Source organism: Capricornis sumatraensis, chromosome 20 (genome assembly GCF_032405125.1).
Source record: "Capricornis sumatraensis isolate serow.1 chromosome 20, serow.2, whole genome shotgun sequence".
Lineage (NCBI taxonomy): Eukaryota > Metazoa > Chordata > Mammalia > Artiodactyla > Bovidae > Capricornis > Capricornis sumatraensis.
Window position 1 is genome coordinate 40,216,294 of NC_091088.1, and position 17,520 is coordinate 40,233,813.

At 48.9% G+C, this 17,520-nt stretch overlaps 1 protein-coding gene across 1 annotated transcript; it reads left to right on the top strand.

Moving 5' to 3' along the window:
• The first annotated feature begins 1,422 nt into the window (after positions 1–1,422).
• On the top strand, positions 1,423–9,597 carry PDP2 (pyruvate dehydrogenase phosphatase catalytic subunit 2). Its single transcript, XM_068992445.1, has 2 exons — positions 1,423–1,439; positions 4,996–9,597. Exon 2 carries the CDS (start codon positions 5,047–5,049, stop codon positions 6,634–6,636), a length of 1,590 nt encoding a protein of 529 aa, XP_068848546.1. The 5' UTR covers positions 1,423–1,439; positions 4,996–5,046; the 3' UTR covers positions 6,637–9,597.
• Positions 9,598–17,520: the final 7,923 nt, after the last annotated feature.

The window sequence follows — 17,520 nt, forward strand, 5'->3', positions numbered from 1 at the left end:
TGGGAAGCCCACCATAGGTAGTAGATAAGTTCTATTAAAGCAATTTGTAAGGCAACAGGCTATAACCTGAATTCCACAGGGACGGATGGAGTATCGTGTGTCCTGGTTCTCAGCTTTTCTCAATCTACCAACCAGTAACTATTGTGATAACTGTCATGCCAATGTAATTGTCAGTTCAAGGCCCAGTGGTTGGTGGGGAGTCAACAAAGACTTTTTAGTAGCAATTTAAGTTGTAGAAGGGTCATCCTACCTGCTCTATAGAAGAAGAGTGTGCTCAGTTGCTCAGCTGCGTCTGACTCTTTGCGACCCCATGAACTGTAGCCCGCCAGGCTTCTCTGTCCATGGGACTTTCCAGGCAAGAATACTGGAGGAGATTGCCATTTCCTTCTTCGGGGATAGAGGAAGAGTGCCTAGGGCCAAGTTGAAGTCAGGGTGGGGCGATCAGATAAGAAGACTGTATAGAGTGGTAGGGCAGCTGGAGGCAAATATTTGGATTAGAGGGATATTTAGGAGGTGAGATGATGAATGGGATCAGATAACTGACAGAAGAGGGGTGGGGGTGAGGGAAGAGGAGTCAAAATGACTCCCAGGCTTGGGGCTTGGGTCTCTGAGCACGTGGTGGGGCCATTACTGGGTTAGGGAAGGAGGGGAAGAGCAGGTTTAGCAGAAAAAATGGGTTCGGGGCAAACTGTGTTTAAGATATACATAGGGACTCCGAGGGAGGCGTCTAAGGGGATTGTCTAAGAGGATATAGAAGGGTGTGGCGCCTGGGAGAGGGGTCTGAACTGGTCAGGACAGAAATGGAGAGGAAGCCAACAACAGTGAGAAATGGGACAGGCTGCTTGGAGAAGGCGATGGCACCCCACTCCAGTACTCTTGCCTGGCAAATCCCATGGACGGAGGAGCCTGGAAGGCTGCAGTCCATGGGGTCACTGGGAGTCGGACACGACTGAGCGACTTCACTTTCACTTTTCACTTTCATGCATTGGAGAAGGAAATGGCAACCCACTCCAGTGTTCTTGACTGGAGAATCCCAGGGACCGGGGAGCCTGGTGGGCTGCCATCTATGGGGTCGCACAGAGTCGGACACGACTGAAGCGACTTAGCAGCAGCAGCAGCAGCTCTGTTTGAGGTGTGCAGAACGGGCAGCGTGTCACGTGGTGGGAGCACTCAGCCACAAGAAGGCTTAATCTCAAAGCCTAGGGCCAAGCCTAACTGCAGAGATGGAGGGCGGGGTGGGTAAAGGTTGGGTGGGGTGGGCGGGAGAGGGGGAGGAACCGGATTTGGCCCATCTGGAGCCCGCCCTCTCACTCTCCTCATCCATTGGACAATTGCGCTGTTCGTCAGGGGCCCGCCTCTGCGGATGAACCAATAAAGGCTGGCAAAAGAATGCTTCCTTCTCCAGCTGGATCAGCAGCACTAGAGGTCTCTGCCGGGAGGTGAGTCCGGAGTAGGGGTAGCCGCGGTATAGCTTGCGGGCGTGAAATTGACTGACGGACACGGCGGCCTTGGTGGCGGTGAGGAGGACGTGGCTCCGAGGTAGGGAAGACGGCGAGCGTGAGAGGTGAAAGCTTCTAGCCTCCCCGCGTCCGCTCCAGCCCACGGCAACGGCTCAGGTGATGGGGTGGAGAGCGGAGGTGAAGTGAGGTGAAGGGGCGGGCCCGCGGCGGACTGGGAAGAGCCTTGGTCACAGCTACGGTCACCCTTCTCGCGCGCACGCGCCACGTGGGCTCGCAGCGTGGCGTAGGACCTTTGGCTGCGTGCCCTAACATCCGCAGTAGCTGTTTTAGCCCTCGGAGCTCAGCATCTCAACTTAATTCGCCTTATCTATAGACTGGGAAGCTGGGACTCAGGGACCTGGCCGCGCCATGGTTTGAGGGAGATAGGGCTTGGTGGATTCCGGAGGCCGCGCTCGTATCTATGAGCCTGTGGGTCAGAGACTTGACTTTGGGACCTGTTTTCTTTAGATACGCGAAACTGTTTGGGTCGGGTCTACGGCAGACAGCCTTGCGTCGGGCAACGCTGCCTAGCTTCTCTGCAGGGCTAGGGGTGGGGCGAGGGGCACGGGAGGCGCCTTCTGCGCGCCGGGTCCGACCAATCCTGCCCCTAGTTCGGCGGGGTGGGCTGGGGAGACTGGGCGGTCCTTGGATGTGGGCGTTCTCCATGCTCAGACCAAAAAACTTGTGGGCGGGATTCCGAAAACACGTGGAGTGAAAAAATGCTCCACACCCCACCCCGGTTCTCCAGAGAAAATAGTAAAATAGAGAAACTTAAAAATTTTTTTTCTAAGGAAAAATACCGCCAGAGGCTGTTGAAGGTGTAGGGTTTACTTCATGCCCTTATGGAGGCAGATGTGAACCATTTGGAAATCAGTTTGGCAGGATGAGTCTACACCCTTTGACCTACTGATGCTAGCCTTGGGAAATAAGTAGGTTAAAACTTAAGTAGGGAAAATGTTGATGCGTTAGGCATTGCAGTTTGGTATTTTATAAATAGGGAGATAGTGGAAACAACCTCTAAATCCTCAGTGATACACCTAATACTAAAAGATTATTGCAAATAATCTTTTTTTGGGAGCTGAAGGGTTATATTTCTTTAAAATCCTCATAAAACCCTATGAAACTAGTATTCCCATTCCGCAGATGGATAACTGGAACTCAGGCAAGTGAAGTCATTGTGTGTCTGATGCTAGACAGCTAGTGTGCTTTGGGACCTCTTGAAATTGCTGTGTTTAGCCAGTGTTTGAGGCCTGGGCACTGGAGAGCCACTGGTGAATAAGGCAGCCGTGTTTCCTGAATTTACAGAGCATGCATGCATGTGTTCTTTATATATATGTAAAACAAGCTCTGGCCAGTTTTACTGAGGAAAATTTTTGCATGATTTACTTTTTACCACTCTCTCCTAGCATGCTTCTGCTCATCACCTGGATCAATGACAGCTAGTGCACATACTCTGTTATTTTCCGTATGCGGTGTCCAATTCAGTAGTATTATTGCCACTATAGTGATGGACATGTTTTTGGCCAACATGGCATACAAGTTGTGTTAGTTGCTCAGTCATGTCTGACTCTTTGCAACCCTATGGACTCCTCCTCTAACCCACCAGGCTCCTCTGTCCATGGAATTCTTCAGGCAAGAATACTGGGGTGGGTTCTCATTCCCTTCTGCAGGGGATCTTCCCCACCCAGGGGTCAAACCCGGGTCTCCTGCATTACAGGCAGATTCTTTACTGAGTCACCACGGAAGCCCCAACATGGCATAGTGCTCTATGCAAGATTTGCTCAAGGCTGGGCAGCTGTTTAATTGAGTTAGACAAGGCTGTGGTCCTAGTGTGATTAGATTGACTAGTTTTCTGTAATGCTCAAAATTCTCCAAGCCAGGCTTCAGCAATATGTGAACCATGAACTTCCAGATGTTCAAGCTGGTTTTAGAAAAGAAAGAGGAACCAGAGATCAAATTGCCAACATCCGCCGGATCATGGAAAAAGCAAGACAGTTCCAGAAAAACATCTATTTCTGCTTTATTGACTATGCCAAAGCCTTTGACTGTGTGGATCACAATAAACTGTGGAAAATTCTGAGATGGGAATACCAGACCACCTGACCTGCCTCTTGAGAAATTTGTATGCAGGTCAGGAAGCAACAGTTAGAACTGGACATGGAACAGACTGGTTCCAAATAGGAAAAGGAGTCCGTCAAGGCTGTATATTGTCACCCTGATTATTTAACTTCTATGCAGAGTACATCATGAGAAATGCTGGGCTGGAAGAAGCACAAACTGGAATCAAGATTGCTGGGAGAAATATCAATAACCTCAGATATGCAGATGACACCACCCTTATGGCAGAAAGTGAAGAGGAACTAAAAAGCCTCTTGATGAAAGTGAAAGAGGAGAGTGGAAAAGTTGGCATTTTTTTGGCTCCAAAATCACTGCAGATGGTGACTGCAGCCATGAAATTAAAAGATGCTTACTCCTTGGAAGGAAAGTTATCACCAACCTAGATAGCATATTGAAAAGCAGAGATATTACTTTGCCAACAAAGATCCGTCTAGTCAAGGCTATGGTTTTTCCAGTGGTCCTGTATGGATGTGAGAGTTGGACTGTGAAGAAAGCTGAGCGCTGAAGAATTGATGCTTTTCAACTGTGGTGTTGGAGAAGACTCGAGAGTCCCTTGGACTACAAGGAGATCCAACCAGTCCATTCTGAAGGAGATCAGCCCAGGGATTTCTTTGGAAGGAATGATGCTAAAGCTGAAACTAGTACTTTGGCCACGTCATGCGAAGAGTTGACTCATTGGAAAAAACTCTGATGCTAGGAGGGATTAGGGGCAGGAGGAGAAGGGGACGACAGAGGATGAGATGGCTGGATGGCATCACCGACTCGATGGACGTGAGTCTGAGTGAACTCCAGGAGTTGGTGATGGACAGGGAGGCCTGGCGTGCTGCGACTCATGGGGTCGCAAAGACTCGGACACGACTGAGCAACTGAACTGGAACTGGGCAGCTGTTGGGGAGGATGACCAGGTTCACTTTGCCTTATCTGATCATTTTCAGAGTCTCTTGTACCCCACCCCATACTTTTTCCACTTACCATAACCAGTTGGAGCCTAGGGTTGACCTGACTCCAGCGGCTTTTCCATCTTTTTTGCTGCCCTGTCTTCCTGCCTAAAGAGCTGGATGGCCTCTGACTGAGAGCCGCTACCAAGATGGCTGGGGAGCAAGAAAGAGCTTGTATGTATTTAAAGGAACACAGCCTGCCTGGGAGAGGGAACATGGGAGGTGTGCACTGGTCTGAGGCAAGGGAAAGGATTTGGGAGGAAGGAAACAACTATGGGAAGCCCTCAGTGACTCTTAAGTGCAGAGTGTTTAAAAAGCCATTTTCTGAAATGTATTTACATTATAATGGGATGTGTGGAGATTTAAATATTTTGAGATTAAGTGTTTGCAGAAGTCATTATTTTTAAGAAATTAAATTTCTTAACCTCTTGAATTTTCAGATTTAAAGAACCCTCTTGCGGAAGGAACCTATTCACTCATACGGTTTCAGAATGTCAAGTACTGTGTCCTACTGGATTCTCAGTTCTGCAAGGAAGACCATTGCCACATTACAGGGGGGACAACGTTTATATTCAAGGTATGCCTCAAATAGGATTAAATCAAAAGGGAGACTCTTTCCCCAGGGAAACCTAAAAGACCATGCCGCTGCATGTGGTGGCATTGCTCTGCAGAAAGCCTACAGACACACATCAACGGAGGAAGAGGACTTCCACTTGCAGCTCAGCCCGGAGCAGGTAAATGAAGTGCTGAGAGCTGGTGAGTCGGCCCATAAGATTCTTGACCTTGTCAGCAGAGCTCCAGATTCAGTGTTACGATTTGAGAGCAACCAGCTAGCTGCCAATTCCCCAGTGGAGGACCGGGGAGGTATAGCTGCCTGCCTGCAGACCAGTGGACTGCTGTTTGGCATCTTCGATGGACATGGTGGCCACGCATGTGCTCAAGCAGTGAGCGAGAGGCTCTTCTACTATGTGGCTGTGTCACTAATGTCCCAGCAGACTCTGGAGCAAATGGAGGAGGCCATGGAAAGCATGAAGCCCCTGCTGCCCATCCTTCAGTGGCTCAAGCACCCAGGGGACAGTATCTACAAGGATGTCACGTCGGTGCACCTTGATCACCTCCGCGTCTACTGGCAGGAGCTGCTGAACCTGCAGATGGAAATGGGGCTGAACACTGAGGAAGCATTAATGTACTCCTTCCAGAGACTGGATTCTGACATCTCGCTAGAGATCCAGGCTCCCCTTGAAGATGAGATGACCAGGAACCTTTCACTCCAGGTTGCTTTCTCAGGGGCAACGGCTTGCCTGGCCCACATTGATGGGGTTCACTTGCACGTGGCAAACGCTGGTGACTGCCGGGCCATCCTTGGTGTCCAGGAAGACAACGGCATGTGGTCTTGTCTGCCCCTCACCCAGGACCACAATGCCTGGAACCCAGCCGAGCTGTCACGGCTGAAGAGGGAGCATCCTGAGTCCGAGGACAGGACGGTCATCATGGAAAACAGGCTGCTGGGAGTCCTCATGCCCTGCAGGGCCTTTGGGGACGTCCAGCTGAAGTGGAGTAAAGAGCTGCAGCGTGGTGTCCTGCAGCGGGGCTTCGACACCGAGGCCCTCAACATCTACCAGTTCACCCCCCCGCACTACTACACCCCACCTTACCTGACGGCCAGGCCAGAGGTCACCTACCACAGGCTGAGGCCTCAGGATAAGTTCCTCGTGCTGGCCTCTGATGGCCTGTGGGACGTGCTGGGCAACGAGGATGTGGTGAGGCTGGTGGTGGAGCACCTGGCTGAAGAGGGTCAGCACAAGCCAGACCTGGCCCAGAGACCCACCAACCTGGGACTCATGCAGAGCCTGCTGCAGCAGAGGAAAGCCCAGGGGCTCCATGCAGCGGACCAAAACGCAGCCACACGTCTGATCAGATACGCCCTAGGAAACAACGAATACGGGGAGATGGAGCCTGAGCGGCTGTCGGCGATGCTGACGTTGCCGGAGGACTTGGCAAGGATGTACAGGGATGACATCACAGTCACCGTGGTGTATTTCAACTCAGACTCAATTGGTGCGTCTTCCAAGGGGAGTTAAGAGTCTCCCACCCTGTTGCCAAGGTTAACTTCAGTGTTCTTCTGAGACATTTTCCCTTACTCAGAACCTGGCTCTTTAGACCCTATGGTTGAAGGGCAGGTGGATCGATGCAGCTTGCTTAATTATAGACTAATGTGAGGAAAAAACAGCCTTGGATTAAAAACAAATCTAGTGATTTTATGTGCCTGCGTGTTTTGGTCACCTCTTCTATGCAGAGAGGGTGGAGCACAGAGGCGATCGACTTATCTTGGGCTCATGTAACCCAAGTCCTTTTATAAAGACACTGTTAAAACTGTCAGCCTGAGCCTGGAAAGGGTAAATTTAATTATGGTTCTAAGAATATGAAGAAGTCCAGGATCTTCTGCGCTCTTGCTGCAAAATCTGGAGACTTGGTAATTCTGTGTGTAATCATGGACTGCTACACTATGAAGGGAAGTTTTTGTTTTTTATTCTGAAGTTACAAAGGACCTAGGTTTACAAAGCATATTACAGGACACTTTTCTATGCAATATTCTAACTTGTGTGTGTGTTTAGTTGTGAAAAGTAATGCTGCATTCTAGTTCTGATTTAGTTTATGTTAAAATTGAGTCCTCAAACTTGCCAAACAGGCGTGCTGTGAGCGAGCATGCTTGGAATGAATTTTCTTGGTTTTTCGGCTGAGGGTGGAGGTGGCCAGGCCTCTGGACCAGCTGAATTTGTGTAGCTTTCAAGCCCTTCCTCTGTGTCCCACCCCTTGAACCTTTGAGCCATGCTAGGAGGTAATTTCTGTCTGAGCCTTAACTCCTGGCCTTTCCTTCATTAATAAAATTTCCTCCAGTGTTCAGTAAATCTCTACAGATTTACTCATAGTACTTAGCCTTTCTGGTTATACTTCTCAAACATTCCTCTAATTCCTCCTAATGCTCCTTCCCCCACTGCTATGCTGAACTCAGTCACCCCGCTGACTGTGCAATACTGTCTAGAAAGAATGCTCACTTCACATGGTTGCAGGGAAGCAGGAAATTCAAGACTGCATATGGTAATCATGACAGTTTAGGCAGGACTGGCTTATGCAGTGGATTCTAGGCTTTGAGATTCAGCCTGAATCTGGAGAGGTAAAAATGTGAAGGACCTGAGAACAGTTGCTAACCAAGGCTCCCTGGCTGCATCCCCAGGGGTGGTGGGGAGGAGGGAGTGGGGAGATTTTTTTTCAGATGGGACACTTGCCCATAGACTAGTGGGATAAATGGCCACTGCTACTCCTCGGTAATTAGGCCTTATTTAGTATAGGAGTTGGGCAAAAAACAGTGTAACCTGTAGTAGCTTCTGTGGGCTGCACAGTCTGTGTTTATTGGGAAATTAAACCATAGGGATCTTTTTTAGGAGGATGAATTTCATGTTCTGAAATTGCTGTAGTTAAACAGGAAGTGTGTCTCTAGATGGAAACAAATATAAACCTGCAGAACTGACTTTATTTTCCTGTACTATCTTCCTGTTGATGGTTCCCCTCATCTCACCCCCTTGAGCCACCCACTGAGAAGAAAGCAAAATAGCTAGGTATGGCTTTCACATTCAGGACAAGGGACATTCAAGTGTTGAGACAGCCTAGGGATGTTTCCCGGTACGTTTAGTGATATTGCTTTGTCTAAGAAATTCTCTTCTGAGTGCTTAAGCCTTTGTCCTTTTATTCTGAAAAATCTTAACTCAAATAAAACCTGAATCCCTATCATTTAGCCTGCATGACGTTTCGTTACTAGAGCCAAACACTACTTGTCTGAAATCCTTCATTCTTTATGCCAGCTAAACCCTGGCACACCCTCAGAGCATTTACTGGGGTTACAGTGTCTGAATTCTATTTTGGAGCCTCGCATGGGCTCTTAAATATACTTGATTAACTTGTGGAACAGCTGAGAGAATACAGACTTCCAACCTATTCCTTCAAGGGTGTCTGTGTTTTTTCTCAGCCTAATAGATTTGCTTTCCAATTGGCATATTGAGAGAGAAGAAAGGCTGGTTTATTGCCTGCCCTTTATCCACTGTGAACTCTGCCATGAATGCTTCGAGGAGCAGCTCCTCCTGGTTAACCCTAGTGTGTCTGACTCCGACTACAATTTTGGTGTCACTGGCCTGAGGCACATGGGCTACCACTTGAGGATGATAGTAGAATTTGAGAGGGGGTTGGTGGTACTTGTCAGGTCTTCTGAAATACGTATCATTCCTTGTATGTAAAGATTTTGCTATAGAGACTTGTAAAATGAACTAAAAAATGAGATTATTTAAGATTTCACTTATGAATAAACTATGCTTTATTGGTCCTTTAAATTGCATATTTATTTTAGGTAAGAAATGTTGGTAATATTGGCATACTTTAGATATTGTTATATAAATAATACAGTTCTGCTGTTTCTGGGGATTGATCAAAATGGATAGAGAAGTTCTAAGTTCAAGTTAGTATGTTAGGTCAAGTTATGTGTTCAGTTTTCTGAGATGCTATTTGGAACATTAGAGCTAATTTATTATAATGAAAGTGTAAACTTTGAGGTATGTTAACATTTTCCCCAGAAGTATGATTGGCCTAAAAGGTCGACAAGAAAATGTTCAGAATGAGTCTGGCTTGACTTGTTCATCCATCAGTCCCTAGTGACCCATTTTTCATTCGACAGTTTTGGAATTCCGCATTTCCCAGGTTAAACCGGGATATTCTGGAACTGAGCTATCCTAGTCTCATTGTAAGTGGTTCATTTGTCTCTGAACGTGGCTCCCATCGCAGAGGAAGCCCTGGTGTGGCTTTGGGGCTAGGAATAAAGACTGGTGGCACTGCTTTGTCCTGTGAGCTCCCACATGTGTCACCAAGTGCAAAACACAGGTGGCTTGCAGTGTGACCATCTCCTGAGCAGGCTCGAGGCTCTTTCCCTGACACCTCAAGCACCTGACATTTAACTAGCCTCCTGGAAAATATTTTGTATCAAGCATTTACCTGGAAAAATTAACCATGTTATTTAACATTTACTGATATTTGTACACTGTATACCAATGTTCTTTTTGACATTGATTTTCTCACCATGAGAGATATTTAAGTGAAACTTGTAAATAAAAGAGGCAAAATGAGATTTGGCTTCTTTCAGTTTTGAATATTTGTATTTGTAAGGTCCTTAGGGTACTAGGTTAGGCCAGCCTTTGTTTCACGACCTGTATCTAGCCACGGAAGGTTTTAGTTTGTTCAGGAGTCCACCCGAGGGACTTCTCTGGTCTGGTGACTGCCTCCCAATGCAGGCAATGCAGGTTTGATCCTTGGCTGGGGAGCTAAGATCCCACATGCGTTGGGGCCAAAAATCCAAAACATGAAACAAGCAGTACTGTAACAAATGTGATAAAGACTTTAAAAATGTTCCACATCAAAAAAAAAAGGCTACCCTAAAGAAGTTTTCTCTGCCAATTTTTGGTGTCTGCTAGCCACACAGGGACGGGGAACCCTAGCGGGCTGCCGTGTATGGGGTCGCACAGAGTCAGACACGACTGATGCGACTTGGCAGCAGCGGCAGCAGCAGCAGCCACACAGGAAGTCCTTGCTTAGCATTAACTTGTATGGAGAGCTGAAAAGAAGGAAAAGAGAGGCTTTTGTTGTGATGGTCTCCACACACTCAGGGCTGAGGCTTGCTGGGACTTCACATTATTTAACTGGCCTTGTAAAACCAGCTTCTTTGTTAATTTTAAATTCAGAGCCAGCTTTGGGGAAAGATCTACCCAGCTACTTGAAGAGTCCACTTGATCCCACCTCCACTGACTGAGCCATATCTCATTGCCTCTGAGTGATACAACTCACAAAGACCACTCTGATGGGTACTTCTTAAAATGCAAATACAACTATTAGGTTGGTAATTTTAGTGTGGGCTAGTGTCGTTAATTGGAAAAGACCCTAATGCTGGGAAAGATTGAAGGCAGGAGAAGGGGGTGACAGGATGAGATGGTTGGACGGCATCACCTACTCAATGGACATGGGTTTGAGCAAACTCCTGGAGATGGTGAAGGGCAGGGGAGACTGGTGTGCTGCAGCCCATGGGGTCACAAAGAGTCGATACATCTTAGCAACTGAATAACAAACAACAAAGGGTGGTTAAACTGGGCCTTGAAGAGCAGCTTTGAGGGAGAGAAAGGTGAAAATAATGGAGCTGTTTCCTTCTTTGTAACATAAAAACAGGCCCAGAGGCTTGAAAACTTCCTGACACTACAATAGGGCACAGATTTGAAGTGAGTCCACTGCCCCAAGCACTTGTCCCAATGCTGGCCTTTCAGAAAGGGAAAACGCAGGAAAATCTCATGGCACAGTTTTGGCCCAGGTGGGTGGGATGGGGTAAAGAAGTAGGTTCTTCAGACAAGAAGCTGATAGATAACCCATACATTCCAATATCCCATCATTTTGAAACTTAATAAAAATATGTGCTGATGACAAGCACTGTAGACCTCAGACCCGTTGCAACCAGAAGGTTGATAATTGGGATTACCAAAACATTACCCTCTTACCTCACCACCGACAAGTCAGATGAAAGTCACACATCCTGCAGCTCTCACCCTAAATGGTGCCTTTAAAAAAACCTCTAGGGCTGCCCTGTGGCTCAGTGGTAAAGAATCCACAGGCCAGTGCTGGAAACGGGGGTCGTTCCCTGGTCTGGGAGGATCCCACATGCCGCAGAGCAACTGGGCCCTGTGCCACGACTACTGAGCCTGTGCTCTAGAGCTTGGGAACCACAGCTACTGAACCCCACGTGCCTGGAGCTCACACTCCAAAACAAGAGAAGCCACCACAACGAGAAGCCTTCAGGACTATGTAATACATCAGCATATGCTAAATGACACACACACACACACATAATGGCGCCCTGACAGTTTGAGGCAGACCATAAAATGCTGAAGCTGAAGCTCCAATACTTAGGCCACTTGATGCGAATGAAGAGCCAACTCATTCGAAAAGACCCTGATGCTGGGAAAGATTAAAGGCAGGAGGAGAAGGGGATGACAGAGGATGAGATGGTTGGACTGCATCACCAACTCAATGGACATGCTGCTGCTGCTGCTGCTAAGTCACTTCAGTCATGTCCGACTCTGTGCGACCCCTTAGATGGCAGCTCACCAGGCTCCCCCGTCCCTGGGATTCTCCAGGCAAGAACACTGGAGTGGGTTGCCATTTCCTTTTCCAATGCATGAAAGTGAAAAGTGAAAGTGAAGTCACTCAGTCGTTTCTGACTCTTAGCAATCCCATGGACTGCAGCCTACCAGGCTCCTCCGTCCATGGGATTTTCCAGGCAGGAGTACTGGAATGGGGTGCCATTGCTTTCTCCGGAATGGACATGAGTTTGAGCAAATTCTGGGAGGGGGTGATGGACAGGGAAGCCTGGCGTGCTGCAGTCCATGGGGTTGCAAAGAGTCAAACATGACTGAGCGACTGAACAACAACAATAAAAGGCTTTAAAGGGAGCGGTGGCCCAGTTCCCTGGAAGTCCCTGTCCCTTTCCCCAAAGAACTGGAATAACCCTCCCTTTACTACCCTATGAAATTACACTGCCCATAGAAACTAACCACCCCATATTTCAGGGCCCTCTCACCTTCTGCCTGTGGAATGTGTATCTCTGCTTTCCCTGTACTATGGTTCTCTAGCTCTCTCGCTTTTGAATTTTTTCCCACAGGAAGCCAAGGACCTTCACTTGGCAGCCAGGCCCAGGAACTCACCAGAGACCTGGGACACAATCACCTTCTAGCATCCCATTTTCCTGGAACTTCTTTACAAAAAATATTAATAAATCTACTGATTACTTGTCACTTTACCTCTCACTGAATTACTTCTGTGCTGAGATGTAAAGGACCTAAGCTTCATTAAGTCCTGAAACAGTTGTGTGGTTTCAGTTGGAAGACTGCATTCAAGTCCCATATGCGGTGTGCAATTTCCCACCATTCTCCTTACAGCAGATGAACAGAGGTAATGTCTGCCACAGGCTGCTTCTCTCTCCAGTCCACCTGCACACACCTTGTGGGCCCCGGGGCCAGGTAGGCAGAGCTGCCCAGGGGTTGCCCATGACACTGGGCACGATGGAGCTTGGAGGGGCTGGTCCAGAGCATCTGGGGATACGCTCTAGGGACATCACAGAAGCAGGGCCAGAGTTGTAGAGAAGGTTGAAGGAGAGCTGGCCAAATCTGGCTGAGTGAGAAAGAAGGAGCCTCTTGGGTAATCTCTAGGGATGGAGAAGTAGGTAAGGCCATGCAGCGACCTCAGAGAGGACATGGATTGCTCTTCATCAGCATAGAGGTGGGGTGGGGGCCACGCAGAAAGTCCCACCTCAATCCCCCCACTTTCCCTGCAGTGTGACCACCAGGTGCTGTTGGGCACCTGTCCTTGTTTTTTCCCTTCCTGCCCTCATCCCTGTAATGTCAGAGTAAGCCCCCTGTGCTGCTGATTGTACAATGAATAAGGAGGGATGGGGGTAGATGGGTGGATAGATGGATGATTAAGGGAGGAGCAGATGGAGAGGAACCAGAAAAAGAGAGACCAGAGAAGTAGGAGGAAAACTGAGCGGTGGCACGGAAGTGAGGAGAGGGGTGAGGCACATCCAGACACAGAAAAGACTGTGGGTGTGGATAGATGACAGTGAACATTTAGCTAAAAAGATCTCCAACAAAAGCTGAGGGCCATTGCATCTTCTCACACGGGACTCAGGACATAGGATGGGCCCAAATGGTGAGGTGCTGAGAGGTTGGTTCTGTGAATGCTGAGCTGCCGGGATGACCCTGCCTCTGAAACAAATCAGAGCAGTGGATAGGGGGGACAGGGAAATGTCATCAACAAGCCAACGTGCTCCTTGGCTTGTGGCAGGGGAGGGTATCCATGGGCTGATTTGGGGTTCTGGGGACCTTGATGAGCCCACACTGGGCTTTATCAGGAAAGGACGGAGGAGCTGGGCTTCAGAGCTCTGCCCGTTGGCTTGGCCACTAAATCGCAGGGTGGCATGAGGGGAACACCCATGTGGAGCTTTGGAGGCACAGGCCTTTGCTGTGGGATGCTGTGGTCAAGCAATGTGAGGCAGGTGCTGCCTGTAGGTGTCACCATCAGGCCGTGTTGGCGTCAGCTGCATCAGGAGTAGGAGGAAAGTGTTCCAGAGAAAGTGAGGCCCTGGGACTCACTACCAGGCAGAGCAGCGTCTCTGGCGACTGCAGCCTAGAAGAGCCTTCAGGGAGCCTTCCCAGACCTTGGAAGTCCTTGGGGCTGGAAGGAGTAGGTGGTAGGACGGAAGGACCCTTCTCTGTGGTCACTCAGCCCTGCCTGTTGAGGAAGGGGCTGTTGGGATCCCAAGAGAGGTGAGAGGGTGGCTGCCACCTTTTCTGGTCTCCCCCAGTGTGGGAGTTCTTCTCTGGGGACTGCCCCACACCTTTGAATCCTTCCCACCCCCATCTCCACTCCCTTCAGCCAGTCCCCACAGCAAAACCCCCCTACTCCGATCCCCCCTCCCCCACGCAGAGCATCTCTGGGGTTTACTCCCTTTAGCTCCAAGAATGGTCCAAACCACCTTTATCCTCCTCCACCCCTAGACAATGGCTGCCCTCTCTGATCAGCTCTACCCAGCACACAGCAGTCAGAGCGATCTTGGTCAGACTCAGATCTGACCACTTCACTCCTCTGCTCCAAACCCTTCCACGGCTCCCCATCACCCTTGGGAGAAAGTGCAGAATCTTCCTCCCCAGGTGTGGGGCACTACAGTCACACACAGAGGAAGAAGCAGGAAAAGAGAAAGTGGTCTTTGTCTTACCCTGTAAGGCTGGAGTCAACTCTTCCATGGCCCCTGGTCTCCTCTGGGATATAGCCTAGAACCCTCCACCTTTTGCTTCTGGCTGTGGTTTGTTTGTTTGTTTTAATTCATTTATGGCTGCATCCAGTCCTAGTTGTGAGCACGTGGGCTCTGAAGTTGTGGCACACGGCTTGTGGGATCTTAGTTCCCTGACCAGGGATCAATACTTTGTCCCCTGCGTTGGAACAGGACTTAATCACTGAACCACCTGGGAAGTTCCCTGGCTATACTTTTAAGGTTGACCACAAATTCTTTTCCACTCCTCCCATCAAGCAGTAAGATCCAATTTTCCTTCTCTTGAATCTGGGTGCCCTTAGCAGCTTGCTTGTAAAGAATAGAATACAACAAAAAAGACACTAAGGACTGACAAAGTCAATGTTCAGCAAAGTCTTGATAATTGGTGAATCTGATAGATTGCTGTGACAGTTTTATGTATTAACTTGATGGGGCTAAAGGACGCCCAGATAACTGATAAAACACTATTTTTCATTTTATTTTTCATTTATTTCTGCCCTGAGGGTATTTCCAGAAGAGATTAGCATTTGAATCAGGAGACTGAATAAAGAAGAGCCTGGACACCATGCAATCCACTGTGGGCTGGGTTAGAACAAAAACGTGGAAGGAAGAGGAAAGTTGCTCCATGTTGACACCGATCTTCTGCCCTTGGACATCTCAGGCCTTTGGACTCTGACTAGGACTTACATCCTTGGCAACTGTGGTTCAAAGACCTTTGAGTTTGGACTGGAACCACACCACTGGCTTTCCTGAGCCTCTTTGCACACAGCAGATGGTGGGACTTCTCAGCCTCCATTATCACATGAGTCAATCCCTTATCATCTCATAACTGTATGAGGCAAGTATTATAAACCCATTTTACAGACGGTAAAACTGAGCTTTAAGTAGTAAAATGATGTCCCCAAGGTCACAAAGTTCATAAATGCAGAGTTGAATTTCAAAACTCTGGTGGTGTTTTCAAAGCGTCCTCATAGATTTTGCACAGTTGTTAAGAGATCATGCAATTCTGCTGAATATCTACTCATTTGATTTTTTTTAATGCCCTGTTCCCCAAAAGCCTGGGAGGAAGGAGTAAGCTGTTGGTCCATGGAAGCATTCTAGCAGAACCTGGGGGAAGTTCATGGCTAGACATGAATTGGATGGACTCAGGGGCCCTTTGCTTGTGCCTGGGGTGGGGCTGTGTAGATATAATACCGGATAGATCTTAAGTACAGCCTTTCCCTGCATCTCCAGGCAGCCTGGCCTATGGGACTGGGTAGGCAAGAGCAGGTGAAAGCTGGGGGTGGGGGCTGGTCTTGAGCAGCAGGAGAGACCAGCAGACCACAGCCTGCCCTGCTCCACCGAACCTGCGGCCCTGGAAAGGTCTTGGATCTCCTCCCTCGGCCTGGCACCTCTGACTTAAAGGAGAGTTCAGAACTCATCAGATGAACAGTGAAGCCTGCTCTCTCACCCCAGTACCTGTTAGAATTTATCAAAAAACAAAAAACAGACAGAGGGAAGGAGGGAGGAAAGATTAGGCAACTGTGCAAGGGGGTTTGAACAAAAATGGTCATAACCCGATGTTTCCAAGAAAGAGAAACTGGACACCATGGACATGTTCTTCCTCAACATAGTGGACAAAGGGATTCTAGTACATCCATCCTGGTGGACTTTAAAGTGATGGCGAAAAATTAAAGTGATGATGAAAGATCTTTATTATTTGATGGGAAACCACTAAATGGAAATACTGTAAATGAGGGGATGGGAAATCAGGTTGCAAAACAGTATGCACAGTAAAACCCCAAGTGGAGATTGTTCCCCTCTGGACCTCACACACACCCCCTCCACCCTTCCACCAGCTCCCTCATGACTAACCCCATTGGCCAGGGGCCACCGCGGGGGAGGGGACCGCGACTATATTGGGAAGGGGATGAGATCATCGAAAGACTGGCTGATTTAGAACCGGGTAACTTTTTCCACCCGTGTGGCTCTCAGTGTCTTCTGTGCCGGATCATAAACCTTGGCGCCAGCCTATGGGTGGAGGGGGAACACATTCCCCCTCACGAGGAGCAGAGAGGTGGCTGAAGCTGGACAGAGAGCAGGTGCTGGGCTGAAATTGTAATATAATGGCAGAATGGGTCTGGGCGTCCCCGGAGCCCAGCTAGGACCCTGCAAGTGCTTTGCTCCCAGAAGATCTGAGTGTTGCTCCCCAGGAGTCTTTGTGAGCAGAAAATGCTTTTCATGGGTGCAGGAATATCCCAGAGGTGGAATATCCCTTTGATGTGCTGAGCTGGGTGCCCTCGGGGCCCAGGTCTAATGCACTGTTATGTCTTGAGATTCCTATCTGCCAGCTAGGACTTCGCCTGAGAAGACTCCTCCTGTTTTTGGCTAAACCCAGGGAAAACCTTCGTGGGGGTAGCTGTGGAGGGGAGAGGCTGGAGTGGGAAGGGAGTTGAGGTCCAATTCCAGCTAAGTAGATACAATGCATGAGTTCAGTTCAGCTCCTATTTGGCCCTCAGTGCCCATCTGACTCCCTCAAACCTGTTCTCCAGTTTCGCGGAAATATAACAGTACATCCCAGAGCTCTGAGCTTCTGCCCAGGCAGTTGTCCCAAGCTGGCTCCACTTCCCCACTCCAGCTGCCTTTGTCATACCCACCCCCAGGCTGGGTCAGGTGCCATCTGTGCCCCAAATCAGTGTCCATTGTATTGGTGTGTCCATGTTCATCCAGGGTGACCCTGAGGGCAGGGGCTGGCTCCAGGGAAAATGCTAAAACATGCTGGGTGAAGGAAAGGAAGGGCCCAGGAAGGGATGGGGAGGGGGGTCAGGAGAGGGCCCCTCACTGTTCTGTGTCAGGCCTTCGAGGGACCCCTTGGAGTTGCAGGCACCTCACACTCCACAGAAAACAGCAAGAGAATACAGTGTGGGACACCCTGATGTGGGCTTGGCAGACGAGGAGCAAGAACTGGGCAGAACCGGAATGAGCCAGAGCATCTCTCCTTAGCCTGAGCCCTGGGTCGCAGGGCCAGGAATGGAATTCTCCAGCTGGATGGAGTCTTCCTGGAAAATCCCCATAAGCC